The sequence below is a fragment of the Rhineura floridana genome, chromosome 11 (genome assembly GCF_030035675.1).
Source record: "Rhineura floridana isolate rRhiFlo1 chromosome 11, rRhiFlo1.hap2, whole genome shotgun sequence".
NCBI lineage: Eukaryota > Metazoa > Chordata > Lepidosauria > Squamata > Rhineuridae > Rhineura > Rhineura floridana.
In genome coordinates this window covers 18,373,544-18,392,701 of record NC_084490.1, presented here as the reverse complement: position 1 = coordinate 18,392,701, position 19,158 = coordinate 18,373,544, and the positions used below count along the sequence as shown (strand labels likewise).

The following is a 19,158-nucleotide window of genomic DNA, read 5'->3' as shown; positions in this document are numbered from 1 at the left end:
TGTTCAGAAATTTTTATTACAAGACGTAGCCCTGAGCATTCAGATCTTCCTGAAAGAGGAATGAGGTCCCTGAACTCAGTTGACATGCATACAATTACACAGAGAGGAAGCTGCCTTATACTTAGTCAGAGCATTGGGATCTATCTAGCTCAGCATTGTCTACACTGACTGGCAGCAGCTCTCCAGGATTTCAGACAGACCTCTCTCCCAGCTCTACCTAGAGATGCTGGGGATTGAACCTGGGACCTTCTGCATGCAAAGCAGACACTCTACCACTAACCCACAGCCCTTCCCAAATTCTTAACCATTTTAACCTGCTGATTTTAATCACTGGTTATCTTGTTTTTCAGTGGCTGTTTTTACACTAATTTTGTATTGTTAATTATTAGTAGTATTTATCTCATTGTGAATTGCCCTGGGAACCTCTTGATTGAAAGGTGGTATATTAAATGCATAAAATAAATGAAAGAGATAAATAAAGCAGGCCTGAAACTAGACTGAAATAAAAACAATGGTTTTGTGGCACCTTAACGACTTAACAAATTTCATGGAGTACATAAGCTTATACCAATAATCAATGTGATGGTCTTTAAGGTGCCACAAGATGCTTGTTTTTGCTGCAAGAGACTTAATCTTAACCATGTGTGCTCAGAAGTGCTATTGAATACAATGGGGCTGTTTCCCAGATTAACTGGGATTAGGTCTAAACCAACTAATCCGCTGCAGATTGGAACAATCAGCTTCATCCACAAATGCCAGGAGTTGTCCAGCTACTACATTCTCAAGCATCCCCTTGCCCAACTGCAAATTGGAGGCTGGCCTATACGCGTTACTGTGGCCAGGAAAGTTCTAATGATTTATTTAAGAGGAGTAAGGCCACCACCTACTTTAAAATGGCAGGTACATGCCCATCTGACAATGGTACATCAGTCACTGAACTCACTAAACCAGTTTCCCTAGGCGAGCTGATCCCAGTCAGTATGAGCAAAACTCAAGAAGGCACATTTTTGGGGTGGACTTCTTCAAGAGTCTTAACGACATCCTCAGATTAACTCAAATGCACCCAGTGCTTCGAGGCCAAGGGGTATCCTACTATAGAATGTTATAATCCACGTGGCATATCAGTTTCTTCTATGTGATGACAACAGGTAACACCAGGTACACACAGTGACATATCTGAGTGAGATGTTTTTTCTAAGCACGGTCCTGAGCTGTTGTTTTTGGGAAGGATGGAACTAATTTGAAGAAGCCTGAGGAGAAATAAACTGAAGTGGAAAGGACTCACACACCCCAAACATATCCAGTTCAAAAATTTGAGAGCACGAAACCTGCAAGAAGAAAAAGAAACAGACAAGACAATGAAACAAGGCAATGTCAATTCCTCCAGAAAGCCTGGTGCATTACCTCTCTCATTACATGAATCCCTTTTCCCATGAGACGGCTGGTGGTGGTGATGAAATTTATTTTATCTTAACCACAGTCAAATATTTCTTAGGCTCCTCCTGCCAGGAAGGTGGCACAAACTACAGACTGGAAGCAAAGATTCCTCTCTCTGGAAACTACAGCTGATATTAAATGTTACATGCCCCTTTGCATTTAAAGTGCAGGGTTGTTGTTGTTTTAAATGCAAGTTGCAGTGGGAGTGATACTGAATGAGATCAGAGCAGACATGGTGGGGGAATTTAACCCTTTCCTCCTCTCTCACACTGTCATAAGGAAAATCCCTTTTCTGAAGTTATTTGTTTGCATTGGGATGAAATCCCCAATTGGCACCAACCTACAAAGATGCATTTAATTTCACATTTAGAGAGGCCCTTATGCATTTCAATTTAGAAATGAGATCTGCTGGCTTGGTGAGAGGGACTGGTTCAAGAATGGTCTCGCAATCTGTTGGAGTTAAGGAGATAGGCTCTCAGATCTTCCTGAAAGAGGAATGAGGTCAAGTGGTTCAAAGCAGGAAGGACCAGAGCACCCACTTCTGGCTGGTGGTGGCTGCCAAGAAAATTGCTCTTTATCTCCAGGGAGTGGCAAGACTGTGAAGTGTACAGGTTGGCAGTAGGAGGGGAGGGTGCAGGAGCATGACTCTGGTGTGTGCGTGTGCAGGTGTGCGTGTGTCAATATCTACATATACATGTGTACAGTCATTCATGCGGATTAACAGGTGCAAGGTAAAGACTGGGGACATCCTGGCAGGTAAAAAGGGAGGAGTAAGTTTCTGTCTCCTCTGCTATCTTCCACACCCCATTTTTCTTCCTCCTCCAGTGCCTCAAAAAGTCGCATCGGACTACTTATCAAGCCACTCCCGTCCAAGATGGTCCTGTTCTCCGCGCTCATCGCACATTGCACCTAACCAAGAAGAACTCAGGAGTTCAAGGATCCCAATCCAACTGCTTTCAGAGGACCTGAAGGGCTTTTTCTGAACCCCCTTCCCCCTTTTCTTAATCCATGAGCATCACTCACTTTCCAGACACCCCAGGTACCCTGGCTCCTGACTTCTCTTTCCTGCTTTAACCCACAGAGCCCAGGAGTCTTGGCTGCTTCCCACTATCACTGCCTCCATGGGATCCCAGTTACTCCTCTTTGGGCTCCCTGCCCTTGGGATCTATGCACTGACATCTCACTGCCTGCGAAAGAAGCCACATCTGCTCCACAAGCCACGCAAGTTTCCTGTTCAATGCAGGCACGTCTCCCACCGGGGTGGTGAGTTCTGCTGGGGTGTTTGTTTGGAAGGCTATTTGCAGAGTCTGGGAGGGAGGAGTGGTGTGCTGCCTGCAAGGTGGGGGTATAATAGTGAAGCCAGGAGAAGAAATCACCCCCAGCTTCCTGGCCGCCTTCTACTTCTGACAGGTGGGATGTTCATAGTTGTTTCTGCTCCAGTTCTCTAGACTTGTAATATTGCACTCCTAGACCATGGAATACAGGCCCTTGGTGTCCCTGGGGAGGAGAAGTGGGTACATCAACTCTTAGGGAGCTTCAGTGCCTGCCTTCTCAACATCCCCCATTTCCTTCCCAGGCAGCGGAGAACGGATTGAGAACACTTTGGAAGCCTTTAGCCAGTGAGTGATGCCAACCACCTCAACCCACCCCACCCTACCCCATGCCCCATCCTGCTGTGCGCTGTGGCTACTGCAGCAGCAGCAGTCACCATCTAGCCTTCCAGGCTGACTTTCCTCTTTCTACCTTGCCAGTGCACTGAGCCAGGGGACAAACCTGCTGGAACTTGACTGCCACTTGACAAGAGATGGGGTTGTGGTTGTGTCCCACGACAATAACCTGGAACGCCAGACAGGACATAACATCAAGATCAGTGAGACAGACTATGCGGTGAGGCTTACAACTTACCCTGCCTCTGTTTATTACTATTTATGATGTGATATTTATATCCCTCTTTTCATCTGTGGTGGAACTTAAGGTAGCACTTACGCTTTGCAACACCCTGCATTCTTTATTTATAAATGTATTTATATATTGCCCTCTTGCAAAACATCAGGGTGGTGTACAGCAGCTTAAAAACATTTTAAAAGCAATAGAATGTTGACACTATATATGCATTTAAAGCACATTTCCATCACCTGCAAAGAATCCTGGGAACTGTAGTTTATCTCTCACAGAGCTACAATTCCCAGCACCCTTAATAAATTACAGTTCACAGGATTCTTTGATGAGAGACTGGGGAGGGGGATGTGTTTTAAATGTATGGCATGTACACAACCTATATTGCTTTAGATCAGTGGTTCCCAAACTTTTGTTCCCATGGACCACTCAAAAATTACTGAAAGGTTTTGTGGAATGCTTAATGGATTTTCTGCCTGTAATAGCAATTGTGATGCTCTGCCAGATGCTCTATGATTTTTAATTGTATTTTATGGGCACACCATGGATCACCTAAAGTGAGCTCACAGACCACAGGTGGTCCATGGACCACAGTTTGGGAACCCCAGCTCTAGATGCCTGCTGAAGATTTTATTTCTTGAAGCCTATCCAGACATAGAATTTAGTTACTTATATCCATTTTTAAATGTTTTTCCAATTGTTTGTGTTTTTAATGATAATTATTTTATGTATATTTCCTTTTTAATAGTTTTGTGGATTTCAGATGTTTTGTCAACAATTTTGTTGTGTACACTATTGAACAGTGAAAAAAGTGGATAAGATATAAATCGGCTCATTTGAAATGTGTTGGTGGAGGAGAGCTTTGCGCAAACCATGTGAAAAAGAGAAAGAATTGGGTGTTAGAACAAATTAAACCAGAACTATCACTAGAAGCTAAAATGATGAAACTGAGGTTATCATACTTTGGACACATAATGAGAAGACATGATTCACTGGAAAAGACAATAATGCTGGGGAAAACAGAAGGGAGTAGAAAAAAAGGCAGGCCAAAAAAGAGATGGATTGATTCCATAAAGCAAGCCACAGACCTGAACTTACAAGATCTGAACAGGGTGGTTTATAACAGATGCTACTGGAGGTCGCTGATTCATAGGGTCACCATAAGTCGTAATTGACTTGAAGGCACATAACAACAAAAATCACTCTAAATATAGAAATAAAGATATATAGGGCAGTGAATGCGGAGTTCCCTACCTGCTTAGCTTCAGCAAGGTGGCTGCATCATGTGCCTACATCCCCACATTGGGGACAATGCCTCTGTCTAGCCCCAGGACCTGCCCCCCTCCTAAAGAACCCAGAAGTCCTTGCTTCAAATCAAATTTTAGGCCCCCAGTCCTACATATGTCCAAGAAAACTCAGTGCTAGTTCTACTCAGAATAGAGCCATGAAGTTAATAGACACAACTAATTTAGGTTTGTTAATTTCAGTGGATCTATTCTGAGTTCTTTGTTGAATATAATCCCAGGTGTTCTGGCTCCTTAGTCCTTACCCTAATTGTGTCCCATAGGAGCTGCCACATTATAAGGATTCTCTGGAGGTGACCTTTTCCCCAGGTGAGTAGCACCAAGAGATGCTTTGGGCAGAGGGGGTGCTGTGGTGGAAAGCAAACATATAAGGATTTGGTGGGGTTGTGAACCAGCAAGCAAGGAATGTTCCAAACTCTCATAGGCCACCCCTACTTAAGCCACCCTTCCCAACAGGCTGCTACTCCCATGGAAAAGACCACCGGATTCCACGCTTGGAGGAAGTTTTCCAGAAATTCCCCAGAGTACCGATCAATATAGAAATTAAACAGGATGATAATGAACTCATACAAAAGGTAAGAGGCCACAGCTGGTTGAGCTTCTTTCCTTTCCAACATCTCCTTCCCTGTAATGTACTGGACCCAGATCTTTGCTAACTGTCCCTTTCAAGATACAAATCTCACCACCCCTTCCTAGTCAGGGACAGTAAGTCACCACTGGACCTTGCAGTGGACTATGTCCACCCAGGCAAGCTCAGTATTGCTCTCCTTCACACATTTTCACATTTTCACTCTCCCACTAGTAAAAGGAATCTTGTTACACCTTGACGACAAAAATAGATTTATTGTGGCATGAACTTCTATGAACTAGAAGCTCCCTTTCATCAGACGCATTAAGTGTAATCCTTTGATGAAGTGGGTTCTAGTGCAAAAAAAAAAAAAAGCCACAATAAATCTGTTAGGTGTTTAAGGTGCCACCCAAGGCTCCTTTTTATTTTTGCTGTAAAAGACTTCACATGGATACTATCGCCCCCCCTCTGGAATTTTTCTCCCATACATGTAATTCAGCCACATTTGGGAAGATACTGATCCCCCCCCCCAAATGCCATTTCTGCTGTCTTTTCATTTCGGCACATCACTTCGGAAAATTCTGTATATGCCAAATCAGAGAATGCCAGGCTTTGGCCTTCTATTTTTTTCTATACTCCAGAGGCCAGGACTCTGAGGTTCTATGTGCCAGAAATCAGGGGAGGGAAAAAAGGGAACCAGCCTTTACAGATTCTCAGGACAGATTCAGATGGACTGTTTTCTCCCAGAGAACCCAGGTTTTTGCAGTCAAGTACCAAGGGAAAGTTAAGTCAAATGTTTGAAAGGCTGAGCTGTGTGGGACTACAGTGGTGGTGAACACACCTAGCTTGCGCCAATAAGCCGCAGTAACTAAAGAGTCCATCTGTTCCACCAAACTTCTACTCTGTTTCTGTGACTTAAAAATGTAAATGTACTGCCTTCAAGTCGATTCCGACTTATGACGACCCTATGAACAGGGTTTTCACGAGGCTGAGAGGCAGTGACTGGCCCAAGGTCACCCAGTGAGCTTCATGGCTATGTGGGGATTTGAACCCTGGTCTCCCAGGTTGTAGTCCAACACCTTAACCACTTAGGCTACTATAAAAAGTCAACACTCCTTTTGAGAAAAACGATTAACTAAATCCATCCTACTCTGCCTTCTGCCCTCGCACACAGGTAGCAGATCTCGTCCGACAATACAACCGCTCCCACATCAGCATCTGGGCCTCCTTTGAAGGGGAAGTACTGAAGAAATGCTGTGCAGCAGTATGTTACTGATAGTCTTTCATCCACCTTCACAGCAACTGTTATGCAGGCACTGATAAAGAAGGAAATGCCTTGGACTGGTCCAGGCTTCTGATTGCAGCAGAATATGTAGGCTTTCAAACTATACAGGGCTTTTTTCCATATAGAAGCATAGGTCAAAAGTGCATGCCATAATAAACCAATCACAGCACATCTAAGGGATAGCTTCCTACTCCATTTGCTTCTCTGTCCACACAGTTCAAACCTATCAAGCTGTCATGGTCTCTGATCAAAAACCCTGGAGAATGCACATCTGTGAAAGGATTAAGGAGCTCTCACAGAGAATTATCACAGCCCTACAACTCATAAGCTTATTTGTGGGAAGTTTTGTGGGACCCAACCAATTTAAATGTGTAGTGCAGATGTAAGATACCCACCGACCTGCTCCATGAACCAAGGAATGAGCTGAAGGGATCAGAGGGGTGGCCAAGACAAGTTTCAGATTCCTTCCCAGTTATTAAGTCTAGAAATGACACAACCCTCACACCACGTGATGGGAAATTATTTTCTCCTTTTTACCAATCCCCTAGAACACGGAGATGCCCTACATCTTCTCCCTGAAGCGTGGCATCATGATCCTTCTGCTGTACTACGTAGGGCTCCTGCCTTTCCTGCCACTAAAAGAATCCTTCCTCGAGTTTGTGCTGCCCTCCATCATGAACAGGTGACAGGGGGCGGGGGAGGGGAGGGGGTGGCTGGGTGGGTAGGATGGGTGTGTAGAGTGAGTAAGAAATATAAGGGTTCAGAGGGACAGCTTTCCAGGTTTAATTATCAGCAACTGGAAGTCTTTTTTCCAAAAGATGCTCGTATGTTCACATGTTGGTTACATAAGCATCGTCACTCACACCTGAACATCAGAAACAGAGCGAGAGATGGCTATATGGAATCTCCAGCTTCAAAGGCAGTATATACCAGTTGCTGTTGCCTTCATGTCCTGCTTCTGGGCTTCCCAGAGGCATCTTGCTGCAGGATGCTGGACTGGATGGACAGAGCTGGACTATCCACTGGATGGTCACTACATTGGATGCTGGTGATCATGCACATTCCTACACTTCTGTATCTGGGACTAGGAGAAGTGGAAAAGGAAATAATTATTACTGACTCTGGGAGGAAAGTAGAGTACTAGAGAGTTCGTGCAGGGAGTGAGGCACTGAAGGTCAAGATTCCTCTATTAGAAATATTGCACCAACAGCATGTTAGAGGCGATATGGGAGATGGCCCCCACCTGAACACTTACAGTCTAGGGCCTCTCTCTCTCAGCAATTTCTGAGCATGTCCCTTCTTAACTTAGCAAGACCTGAGTCAAGATCTTCTTGCCACCGCCAAATTAAATATTGCTGTGTACTGGTGATCCGCTAAAATACCATCTGTTTCACACTGTCTTAATAAGGCCTGGAAACTTGCAATTATGTGCAAATTAACCAAGCAACTTTTAGTTGCTGGAGGTATGAACAAGAAAAATACTGCTTCTTAAAAAACTTGTCTCCTACACAGATAACAACACCATGCCAAACCAGAATATATATAAGACTGCTATTTATTATAATTAACAAAAAAAACCTCTATAGCTAATTTTTGCTGGTAGAATTAATGTTATGTTTGTTGGGATGAAGGAAAAGCTGAAACAAGATACAACATATAATTCTTCCCCAATGGTTTGCTAGCCAGGTTGTCTTCATCCTTCTTCCGTATTGTGATTTACTTGTAATTTTGTATATAATGGGAAACATTAAAGTGTTTTCATGACATATCAGGAATAGGGTTGCAGCCACCTCCCCAATATTCTGATTTTTTAAAAATTATTTTGGACTGGAGGAGCATTCCATTATTTGTGCTCTTGCTTGCAGTATGAGGTGATATAGCCCAGACACAAATTTACCAAAAAAGTGTAAGTGTGTATGTGTGTGTTGTGATTCTTGGGTTATTTGAAACTGTGCAGGAGCCAATAGTTTCAAGAAGGAATGTCAAAAAATGAGGATTTCTCATTAATCTGTAACCTTTCTGCCTTGTTGTTTCCTTTTAATTGCAGGACCTATTTTCCTGTTGAAAAGGGCTGTTTTGGAGCACTGCTGGCTAAATTTACCCAGAGGTGAGTGACAGCAAGCAATCCTTTACCTGTTCAGTTCTTAAGAAGTATTCCTGTCCACCACCAAACCTGGCACATTTCATCAGGTGCTCCTTCCCTTTTCTCTGTCTGTAGTCAGACAACTACCTGATGCTCAAAACCATGAGGGAAAGGATAGGAAGGGCCTGAATAAAACCCACGAGACCTACCCACCTGATTCTCCCCAGTTTTTGCTGATGTTTTTAGAAGGGCATGGGGGGCATGATTTTGTGAAGGGAGACCTCACAAAAAGTAAGCGGTAGGGTCTCCTCATCTCCCCCAGATTTTACTACTTGAACTACACTGATGTACCTCACCCTTCCATGTTTTTCTGTCATTCTTTTATAGGGTGACCATGCGGAAAAAACTTTTCCAGCATCTGGAAGAAAGAGGAATACAGGTAAGTTGAAGGAAGCTGGGAGTCAGGATTTGGGGAGGCATTGTAGTCTCTCCCTGGGGGAAATTGGCAAAGCTTGAGCTGGAAAGCAGGGCAAAATATATGTATCGGCGCGGTGTTCTGGTGGCTGGGATTATGCTTGTGCTGGGAAGGTTTTAGCTGGCATCTCAATGTTTTGGAATGGGTGGGGAGGGCAGAGGGCTATTTTAATTTTTCATGTCATTATTAACTCCACTTGTACACAGTGCTGACCCTTCACCCAATAGGCACAGAGGCATATTAATAGTCTTATGCGTTCACTAAAAAGACCAGTGCAATTCATGTTTATATGTGCAACAACCCTGGGAGGTAGCTTAGGCTGAGAAATAAGAGCCATTTGCCCAAGATTTTCCCCTACCCCATTCACGCCTGTCATCATTTTAGGGGTTGAGAGTGTGCTTGCAAATTGCTCCCTCCTAGGAAAGGGATAGATTTAAATCAGATTTTTTGTAAGTGTAATATATCCTCCTCCTACGAATCTTATGGCATCTTAAAGATTTAATAAATTCATTGTGACATGAGCCTTTGTGGGCCAGAGAGCTCCTTCCACCCTGAAACAGCAGGACAAGAAATACAAAAGATGGATTTCTCACCACAGCTACATTGCAGGCCGCTCTCTCTCTCGCAGGTGTATCAGTACTCTCTTTGCCTGTTCACAGTGGACTAGCTGGCATTACAAGTTTTAAAAACACACACAGCACAAAATCAGGTCTTTAAAGAAATGGGAAGACAATTTGGACAATGCTAAAATGCATCAGGATAGCAATACTGTTGCCTGAGTGTTTTGTACTAATTGAGTGGCCTAAGGATAGGAATTCTAAAGAGGCAGCAGAGCTTGGAAAAGTTACTTTTTTGAACTACAACTCCCATCAGCCCAATCCAGTGGCCATGCTGCCTGGGGCTGATGGGAGTTGTAGTTCAAAAAAGTAACTTTTCCAAGCTCTGAGAGGCAGTATGGTAGCTTCTTTGGCTAGCCCATTAAAGTTTATGCTAGCCCACAATACAGTCATCAGCCTTTAAGGTGACACGAGACTCTTATTTTTACAGCTCCCCTCCCTCCCTCCCTCCTCAGTATAGCCTATTACCTGCATTATTGCAGCCATCATTACAACCTTGTAATATAGCTTATTAATATTCCCACATTGCAGGTAGGGAGCTGAGAGTGAGATAGAGAAATAGTAGCATACAAAAGGCCTCATGCCACCAGTTTCGGGGCATGCTTACCTGGAAGTTCAATGGTGCTTACAGCTGAGAAAGCACACAACGGAATGCAGCTTTAACCAGTCTCTAACCAAGATGAAATCCGAACCAGAAACTTCCTGCCTAAAATGTAACAGCCTACTGGTTCTTGGATGCCTTGGATGGTGGCATTAGTGCAACCATCTTATGCTTGCCGATCAGTAACGCCATCATTGTGACTTTTCCTCATTAGGAAGTTCTTTTCCCCCCAGCAACAACATCTTGCTATTTGCAAAGCAATTATTGTGACTTTTCCTCCATCAACAACATCCTGTTTGTTTGGAAAATACTAATTGAATTAATGGTTGACTACGTGATCAGCTAGAAAGCCATAACTCAGACTCATTCATCTTTTTTTCCCCACATAGGTTCTTCTCTGGGTTGCAAATGAGGAAAAGGATTTTGAGGAAGCCTTTAGCTATGGGATCTCTGGAGTTATGACCGATTATCCCACCCGCCTCCGGAAGTATCTAGATGCTCACCCACTACTTTTCAATGAATGATCCATAATGTGCAGAATGGCTTCTTCTTGTATAGGTTCCTTACTAGGAAAAGAGGTGCCATGTAAGGGGTTGGAAGGATAAGAAAGTCATTCTGAATTAAATTTGGTATTGGGGGGGGAGAAGGGGATGATACAAGGAAACAAAAATTTATTGTTACTAATAAGGGGGTTGTATTTTAATTGACTGAGCAACATATATGCAGAGTGTCAGACGCTAGGATGTACCTGGCCATACCTACTCCAGAAAGCACAGAATTTGCTTAAATTCTTCTTGTAGAAACCTGAAAATCTAGACTCGTATGTAGCTTTTATTGGTTACAGCAACAAGACAAAATAAATAAATAAATAAAAAGGAAGTGGCAAGTTCTTATCAATGCTCAGTAAATAAAAGGCATCTGGCAAAGTCTTTTGGTAGTTATGGGGACGTGATACATCTTCATTTAACAATTACCTCTTCATGGCTACTTATACAACTGATGAACCATACCAGCATTTTACAGCTCTCTCATATCTCTTCCCCAGTCCGTGGCAAAATTAGAATTAAAATAAAACAATAATTTATTCTAATTTCTAACAAAATTAGAATAAAAATCCCTAAAACAAACACAACAACAAAACAAACAGAAAAATAAGCCACACAAAGAAAGGACCACTTGCAGGTGATTTGCCAGAAATCAAGTTGGTCATCTGCAGAATCTGGAGCTATTTTAATGCAGGAGCTGAACCTCTCCTCCAATATGGCTGTGTGGGATGGGGGAAAGTTTTAAGAGAAGCCAGTGAATGAATGAAATTTTGCCCTATTTGTGATACTGTGAGACACAAGGCAGGGCTGCATGCTTTGAGCAATGAACACATGCGATTGATGGAGATCAGCCAGCTTAAGCTGTTTTTTTTCTTAAGACCCATTTTCCTTCCCCCCAGTGCTTTTTGGCATCAACAGAGGTTGAACGCAGGTGAGAGGAGAGTCAACATGTTCTCCCAAATGGGTGTGTTGCTTGCCACCAGTCCCCGCCCTCCCTGGGTGTATTCCTGGCACTACCAACTAGCCGCAAGTGACAAGACAAGTTTCCAGATGTGACTTCCGCTTGTCTTTGTCGATACTGAACTCTTCCCCATAACTACTGACACATACACAGCCAGGAGCGTTGAAGTTGGCTTCTAGCTTCTTATTCAACACAGGTACATAAGCAACTTGAGTAAGAAATTTAACTCTGTTCCCTACAATAAGCTTTGAACCACCCCAGCTCACACACACCTGTTACCAGAAGCCCAGAGGCATTCAGCTGTTTAGGTTATTTTTTTGTGCTCAACCCCGATGCCCTCATGACAAGATACCAATGACTATGAGCACCTCCAGACAGTCAGTAATTTGCCATTCAAGGATATTATGGGAAATTTAGATTTATGCAATTAAAGTGGATTAAAGCACTCTGTCACCCCAGCGCAACAACTTCACTGAAATATGTAACAGGGAAAAGCATGGAATGAAGAAATAACATCTGGGAGAGCCTTAAATACTATGACTGAATGCAGATTTGTGGGGCTGACTTAGAAGAATGTTCAGAAACTGCTGTTGGTTCAAAATACAGTGACTAGATTACTATCTGGGACCAAACAAATGAAACTTATGCCAGCTTTGAAGCAAGTCGGCACTGGCTTTTGTTTCAGAGCACAAATGGCGCCCTGGGCTCCTGTCGGGAAGAAGGGTGGGATACAAATAAATAAATATGGAGACCTAGTTTTAGCCATGAAAACCCTATATGGCTTCAGACTTGAGAACCTTCAAGTGGCTTTCCTCCCACATGCAAGGCTCCTATCTGTGAGTGGATTATGCAGTAACCAGATACAGGAGCTGCTCTAGGGTGATGCCCTAGTTTGGGACCCCCACCCTAGGGAGATTCACCTGGCGCCAAGCCTGTTTTTTGTGTGTGGCATCAGGTGAAAATATTGTTTTCCCTCGGTCTTTTAGAGTAGTTGATTTTAAACACTGCTTTTAGTAGTTACGTTATTGCTGTGTCATAAATTACTGTTTTTATTTGCTGGTTTTGCTTAGTGAAATATTTTAAATGGTTGTATGATTTTAAAATGATTGTTAAGCTTCTTTGGGAACCTTCCAGAGAAAAGCAGCCTATAAGCATTAAGCCACTCCATCTCATCAACCCTCTGCAACCAGGAAACGATCACAAGTAGTCTATCTCTGTGTCCATCTCAAAGCTTCATTTTGCAAGATATTGCAAGTTATTCTCAAGCCTGAGACCCCCACACACAAATCCTAGTAATTCCTGGCAAATGGCTTGTACGTATAAATTAATTATTATCTATTACAACCATCAGTCATAAGTTCATACAAAATTAAACACTGTTGGACACAGAGTCAGAACCATTAGATCACATTCCACAGAGTTTATCCAAGCAACAGTCAAACACATGGGCATTTTAATTCATTTACTAAGAGGCCATCATGCTGCATGGTGTATTATAAAGTGCCTTAAGGAGTTGACAATCTAAAATCTGGCCTAGGGGAAGGCAACAAGGGTAGGGAGAGAAATGGAGGCAGGGTAATAATGGGTGTTTCATTTAATAATAAGTACTTAAGTTAAGCTACACATGGAGCATGAAGAATTATGTCAAGGGTTTCAGGGGAAAAGGCTAGCTTTGAGAAGGGATTTGAAGAAAGCAGGAGAGGTGGCATCATACAAGCATTATGAGAGGTAACTCCTGTCAAGGGGCAGCAAGGAAGAAAGGTCAAAGTTATTCACAAAGGACAGAGTCATCTACACTGGAGTTTAATGTGGATTTGAAGCTGCTTGTCTCTATTTTTTCCATAGTAGCCACATGACATCCTCCTAATCCAAATGGCAACTTGCACTTTCCTCCCACTAAAATCGGATTTTTATGATCTGCAGATAATCTGATTTGCGAAGAAAATATGGGCTCATGTACACGGTGATTTACTGTGTGATGCTACTCACATCTCCTTTTAATTTGCATGGTTCACATGACATTACTGGCAAACAGAAGCTATCACACAGTTTCCTCCTCCTATAAATCTGTACTAACCCAATCCGCTGATAATACGAAAAGGGAAGGGGAAAAAAGCCTTCACTCCGTATCTCTTGTGCTTGCAGATGTTTTGCTCTGCTGCTTTTAGGTGTGTGTGTCAATCGTTCCCCTCTCCACGACCACTATCTCCTCCTCCCTTCTTTCATTTTGTTTCCTGTAGGCTGACAAGCAACTTCTGGCTGCTCTCCTCCGTTATGCTGGCCTTTTTTAAGCTGCTGAAAATGGTGCCTTATTTTTCTTTTCCCCCTAACTATGCACAAAAGCATAACACTGCTCAAACAAAGTATCACTCTAGTGAATATACAACTAATCACACTTTTGGGTTGTTGTTTTTTTAATGAAACCTACTGCAGCTGGTAGAACAAATTCAGCATGTTTGGTTGCCAAGAAACCAAAGGGAGTGGAAATGTTAAATTAGAGGGTGTGGTCATTAGGAAACTGCATGATTGATCCTCCCCCTCAGTGTGAATAGAAAACACAGTGTTTGCAGCTGGCATTGAGCCCTTACTGTGGACAGTGCAAATAGAAAACAGAGGTAAAAACAGCATCTTTAGTATGAAGTAATGCCCCCATGTGGATAAGCCCTGAAATATAAAACTGCATGTTACCCAAAATGTGGACGCACTGAAGTACATTGTGTGGGTGGGTTTTTTTGGTTGTTTTTTTTACATGTGCGGTGATATATTTTTCTGGATGCCATCTATCACCACCACACACAACCAGGGATGTAGTCATCCAGGGTCTTGGGGGGTCTTAGACCCTTTACATTTTTCAGAACAGTGTCCCAGCAGGGTCCCTATGCTCCCAGCATCCTACGAGCCAATCAGCATGAAAGGAGAATGTGTTAGCCACTGAGAAGAATCTTCTAGCATGCTTCCTTGTCCTTTCCTGCTGATTGGAGCCAATCAGAGTGAAAGGAGGTGAGTCAGCCACTGAGAAGGCTCTTCTAAGTAGTTAATACACTCCGCTTTCATGCCGATTGGCTCCTAGGGACGTCTGTTGTTGTGAGAGAAGGCATTGACAAGGATAAAGATGCAGAAAGCAATATTAAAACCTGGCCAGGTTATTCTATAATATTAGGTTGTATAATCTTAGAAGGGGTAAGGTTGTGAAGGTGTGTTGCTATGATTATCATGAAGGGACCCTACCCTTCTAAATTTGCCACTACACTACTGCACACCCCCTAATTCTATTTTTTTCCTATCAGTCCAAAGAAAAGGATCCAGCCTGCCATTTTCCACCAGTTGTTGCTGAAGGCCATCCGTGGTATTTTTATTTTTAGGAACTGCCCTTGCACAAAACAGCTGCATTAAAACTAAAATTTGTCCTTGCAAGTACAGGAGAAGGGAAAGGAAAAGGGGACAAAAGAAATTGGCAGCTTTTCATGCAAACAACTCCAAAATCTCACCTGACTTGCAGCAACACTTTTTCTTTTACTGCTCTTTTGTGTAACTCTTTTCAATACACTAACTTGTATTTCAGTTTTTTTAAAAAAGGTGCCACACAGAGGTAAACAAATACTGGTGTGCATGCCATTGCCCACATAATTGGACCTCAGGTTTCCAGGATTTATAGCCGGTGGGAATAATTAATTGAGGAGAGGGAACAACAACACACAGTGCAAATAAATCCCATCAAGCACTGTCCACTAGTGTGGATGGGAAACATCAAGACAGATTTGGGAGGCATAAAATAGAAAGCACTCGTGTCTGGAGGAAGGCACACACACATGGAAACAACAACTCACCTATGCATTAATGCCCTAGAGTGGTGGCCACAGCCAAAGGTACGCTTTGCTTTGGCCCCAGCTTGTGCAAAGCTGCCGCTTTGTGCTTGAAAGTATTTGCGGACAAAAATGCTACTTTTTGACAGGCTGATCCTCACAAACCTTTTGTAGCTCAGGGAGAATTTTATTCCCAAACTCTGCAATGGGACAGCCAAAGAAATGTAGCAAATCCTCAGTCATCCCACCTCTGTAAATACAGTACTGCAATATCAGTCACAAGAAATATTGCTCTACCATCTGTAGAGGGCATTAATTGAAAACTGACAAAGGTGGCACAGAGATGCTGTGCTTTAGAGCATCTTGTGTCAAGGGCATTTTTAGGACATTTTTAGGACAACCTTCCAGAGGCAGGTCTATGGGCCCATCCATACTTAACCTCAAAATCCACATTTTCTATATTCAGGTGGTGGCCTCAAGATCCATACCATGTCCTGTTTGAGGTCAGATTTATTTGTTAAAACCTGATTTTCAAGCATCCACGTGTGGGCTTTTTATTTTTTTTAATCTAATTTGTTTTGCATTTTGTCATACCCCTAAGTCTACCCCTTTATGGTGATTGGTCCATTGTGGTAGTTTGTTTTTCGCATGCTTTTCCAGAAGAGCACAAAAAGTATATATATATTTAAGTAATACACATGCGCAGGTTTGTATTTAAATTGAAATTACTTCAACTGCAAAAGGCGCAATTATTATTATTTATTAACAAACTTTATTGAAATGTGTTTTTTTTAATAAAATAACCTTGCCTGGGCTGTTACATATAACAAAATACATCCTACTTAAATTTTACTAATACAGAAGTGCATTCCATGTTTTCAATGAATTGTTTGCTTAATATCGCAAAATACCTTTTCAGTGGAAATATTATTAATTAAATATTCAATTTTATGTTTGATCACAAAATAATAATTATTTTAAAAAGCAATGCCATACAGCTACAGAAGCCAGAAGGAGGAAGTACCTTGGTTCATAACTGGAAGCAGAAATGAACTGTAAAAAAGGAGGAGGAGATGTGGACAGAGGATGGGACCTACTCCTATTATCCACCCATAATGCAAAAACCTGGGGCAGGGCATCCTGACATGCAGAGGTCAGAGCAGTTCATAATCAGGATAGTAATAATAACTGGTTTATAGCAGGATAGCAGAAGTGCAGATTTCTCTAGAGAAAGTTAAAAATGGCAAGGAACATCATATGGATGCTGGCGAATTAATGGACACACAAGGAGGGATCGCAGATTAAAAGGAGGTATCGCAGATTAAAAGGAGGTATGGATGGGACCTATAAATTGGAGTAAATTTTGGTCCCTTATTCAGGCTGCTTCTGCACCTCTATGCTGAATAATGTTGGCAGGCTGCTAGCTAGAAGAGCCTTGGATAAACTCTACGCAAGTATTGCCTAAATATATGGTGTTTTTTTTTTTAATGACTTCAGTGCAGTTTCCTTTGGAAGGCAGAGAGACTAGTAGCATCATGAGAAAAGATGTCAAAACAGTTACATGTCACAGATCTTGGGCATAGAACACAGCTTTGGGCAATGCAACTTAACCACACCAGCATTAAAATAGGGTGACCCTTAGGAGATGGGCCCATTGTTCAAGTCCATATTTAATCCAAAAGTGAGCACCACTACTGGCCTCCACAAAAGACAACCCTGTCAGGGCTGGCCTAGGGCCCACCCCATCCTGCTAATACAATACAGAGCTATACAATACTATAGGAAAGGAAAGGCTGCCCAGGAATTGTGCCTTCCTATATCCAAATGGTTTTGGAATGTTCTTGGAAGATTTTGCCCCAAAAGGTGTAAAAACTGGGCTTCTCTGAGCCCACTTCTTAATCTCTTTGCTCAGTACCTCTCTTGCTGCAAACCAGTCATGCTGCCAGTTGGAACCTGGGGCCCGATTTAGTTATCTTCCCCGGCTTTTCCTTCACTACCTCTGGTTCCTGCTCCTCTGGGTTCCCACTTGCTGCAGCGGCTTCAAAAGTTCTTCTCAGGGCTCTTCTTCAGTACCTGCTCCTCTGGATCCGATTGCTGAAGCAGAGCTCTTTGCTTAAGCTGGTTTGAGTCCCTGTCAAGGCTACTTTTTGCTTGCGTTCCTTGCTGTTCCTGCCTGACCCAGGAGTTCCAACGGGTCCCAGTTTTATTTCTCATCGAGGTGGGAAAGGTAACTTTTGCTCTTTATCCTGCCTTCTGGAGGTCCTTTACCTACAAATTGTAGCACTCACATCTGCCCCCTCTTCTTATCTACGTGTGACTTTTTTAGACAATTATTTTACTTCTTGTGCCTCTCTCACCAGCAGCACATCTTTCCCCCACAAAACCTCACACTGCCTTACACCTACCTCTCCTCATCTTATGGCTTGTGTCCTTGCTGCTTCTTGCATGTATGTTGTGTTTTAGTTTAGTTGTGGTTACAATTAATTAGTCCCAAACAAAAGAAATGTGTGCATTATTTTCTGAGCTATTCCCCACTGAAGTGTTAAATGTGTATATTTTGATTCTTTGTGTGTAGATTCAACATCCCCATTTAACGACCTGTGTGAGTGCAAATTACTGGATAAATCTCCCCAGACATGCTGCTGCCAGTGTCTAAAGATCCTAATTCATGAGACTCTTTGAACATGTCCATGTGAAGCACATCTATCAGAGGCTTCCTAACAATAAGGACCTGGAACCAAGAACCCATTTCAGCCTCATCTCTAATCTACTACCTGTAAATTCAACCATCTTTCCTAAATTTCTCAGTTCACTGCTCCCTCGCCCCCAAACTCATAAATGAGCTTTTTGAAGCCATTTTGACATATAAGCAGTATATAAATCTAATAACAACAACAACAATATTTAATGTGAGAATGAGATGGTACAAAACAATTATCACTGGGGGTGTGATGCAGCATTTAATCATGCAAAGATTCATGATTAAGGCAAGTTAAATGACTTGTGTTAACCACACTTTATAATGGTAACACAGAATAGGACCTAAATCATCTTAGCAGAGGCGGAGTAGGGTTAGGCAGAGCAGATTCAGCTTGCTGACGTTTCTTTCCCAAATATAGCACAGTAGTATGATTGTTTTAATTGTATATCTGCCCACAGTAACTATCTCTGGCCTCCTACTCTAACCTGGGTAAGCCCCAAATCTTAGTCCCAGAAGTCCAGGATTCAGCTACAGTTAGAAAGTGGCAATATAGTTTGCACATGCTCTGAGGCACCTATTAGTGCACATGTTTCAGTACTGAACCCCAACATTTAAAAACAGGTTTCTCTAGCTGAGCCCTGATTCAAATTAATTGAATCCTGAAGGTTGGGTTTACCCACATCCATCACTGTAATTATTCATTTTCTTACCTTACACATCCCTGCCCTGAATCCACTAGACAACACTGACTCTCTCTAACCACTCCTCCTGTACCATCTTGAATGCTTCAAGGCCCTCTACTGCCCTGCAAAATTAATGCTATGTTGCCAATGCATATGACCATTAACAGTCCAAAAAGGCAAGAGATTTGTACAGGCACCC

General features: G+C 42.6%; 1 protein-coding gene across 2 annotated transcripts; it reads left to right on the top strand.

The window, feature by feature from the left end:
- Positions 1–2,248: 2,248 nt before the first annotated feature.
- On the top strand, positions 2,249–11,141 carry GDPD3 (glycerophosphodiester phosphodiesterase domain containing 3). Of its 2 annotated transcripts, XM_061589450.1 has the most exons (10): positions 2,250–2,700; positions 3,014–3,056; positions 3,189–3,324; positions 4,901–4,946; positions 5,094–5,212; positions 6,380–6,469; positions 7,039–7,172; positions 8,538–8,597; positions 8,961–9,012; positions 10,656–11,141. In XM_061589450.1, exons 1-10 carry the CDS (start codon positions 2,559–2,561, stop codon positions 10,788–10,790), a joined length of 957 nt encoding a protein of 318 aa, XP_061445434.1. In that variant the 5' UTR covers positions 2,250–2,558; the 3' UTR covers positions 10,791–11,141. The 2 variants fall into 2 exon arrangements, with proteins under 2 accessions (XP_061445435.1, XP_061445434.1); XM_061589451.1 differs by lacking the exons at positions 4,901–4,946; positions 5,094–5,212 and having other exon boundaries at positions 2,249–2,700.
- The last annotated feature ends 8,017 nt before the right edge of the window (positions 11,142–19,158 follow it).

What these genes read in the sequence shown, in the direction of transcription:
- GDPD3 (XM_061589450.1), top strand. Translation starts at nt 2,559, where the DNA reads ATGGGATCCCAGTTACTCCTCTTTGGGCTCCCTGCCCTTGGGATCTAT. An exon ending in ACTTTGGAAGCCTTTAGCCA is followed by an intron (nt 3,057 to 3,188) that starts GTGAGTGATGCC and finishes CTACCTTGCCAG; the next exon opens with TGCACTGAGCCAGGGGACAA. An exon ending in CTGCCCTCCATCATGAACAG is followed by an intron (nt 7,173 to 8,537) that starts GTGACAGGGGGC and finishes TTTTAATTGCAG; the next exon opens with GACCTATTTTCCTGTTGAAA.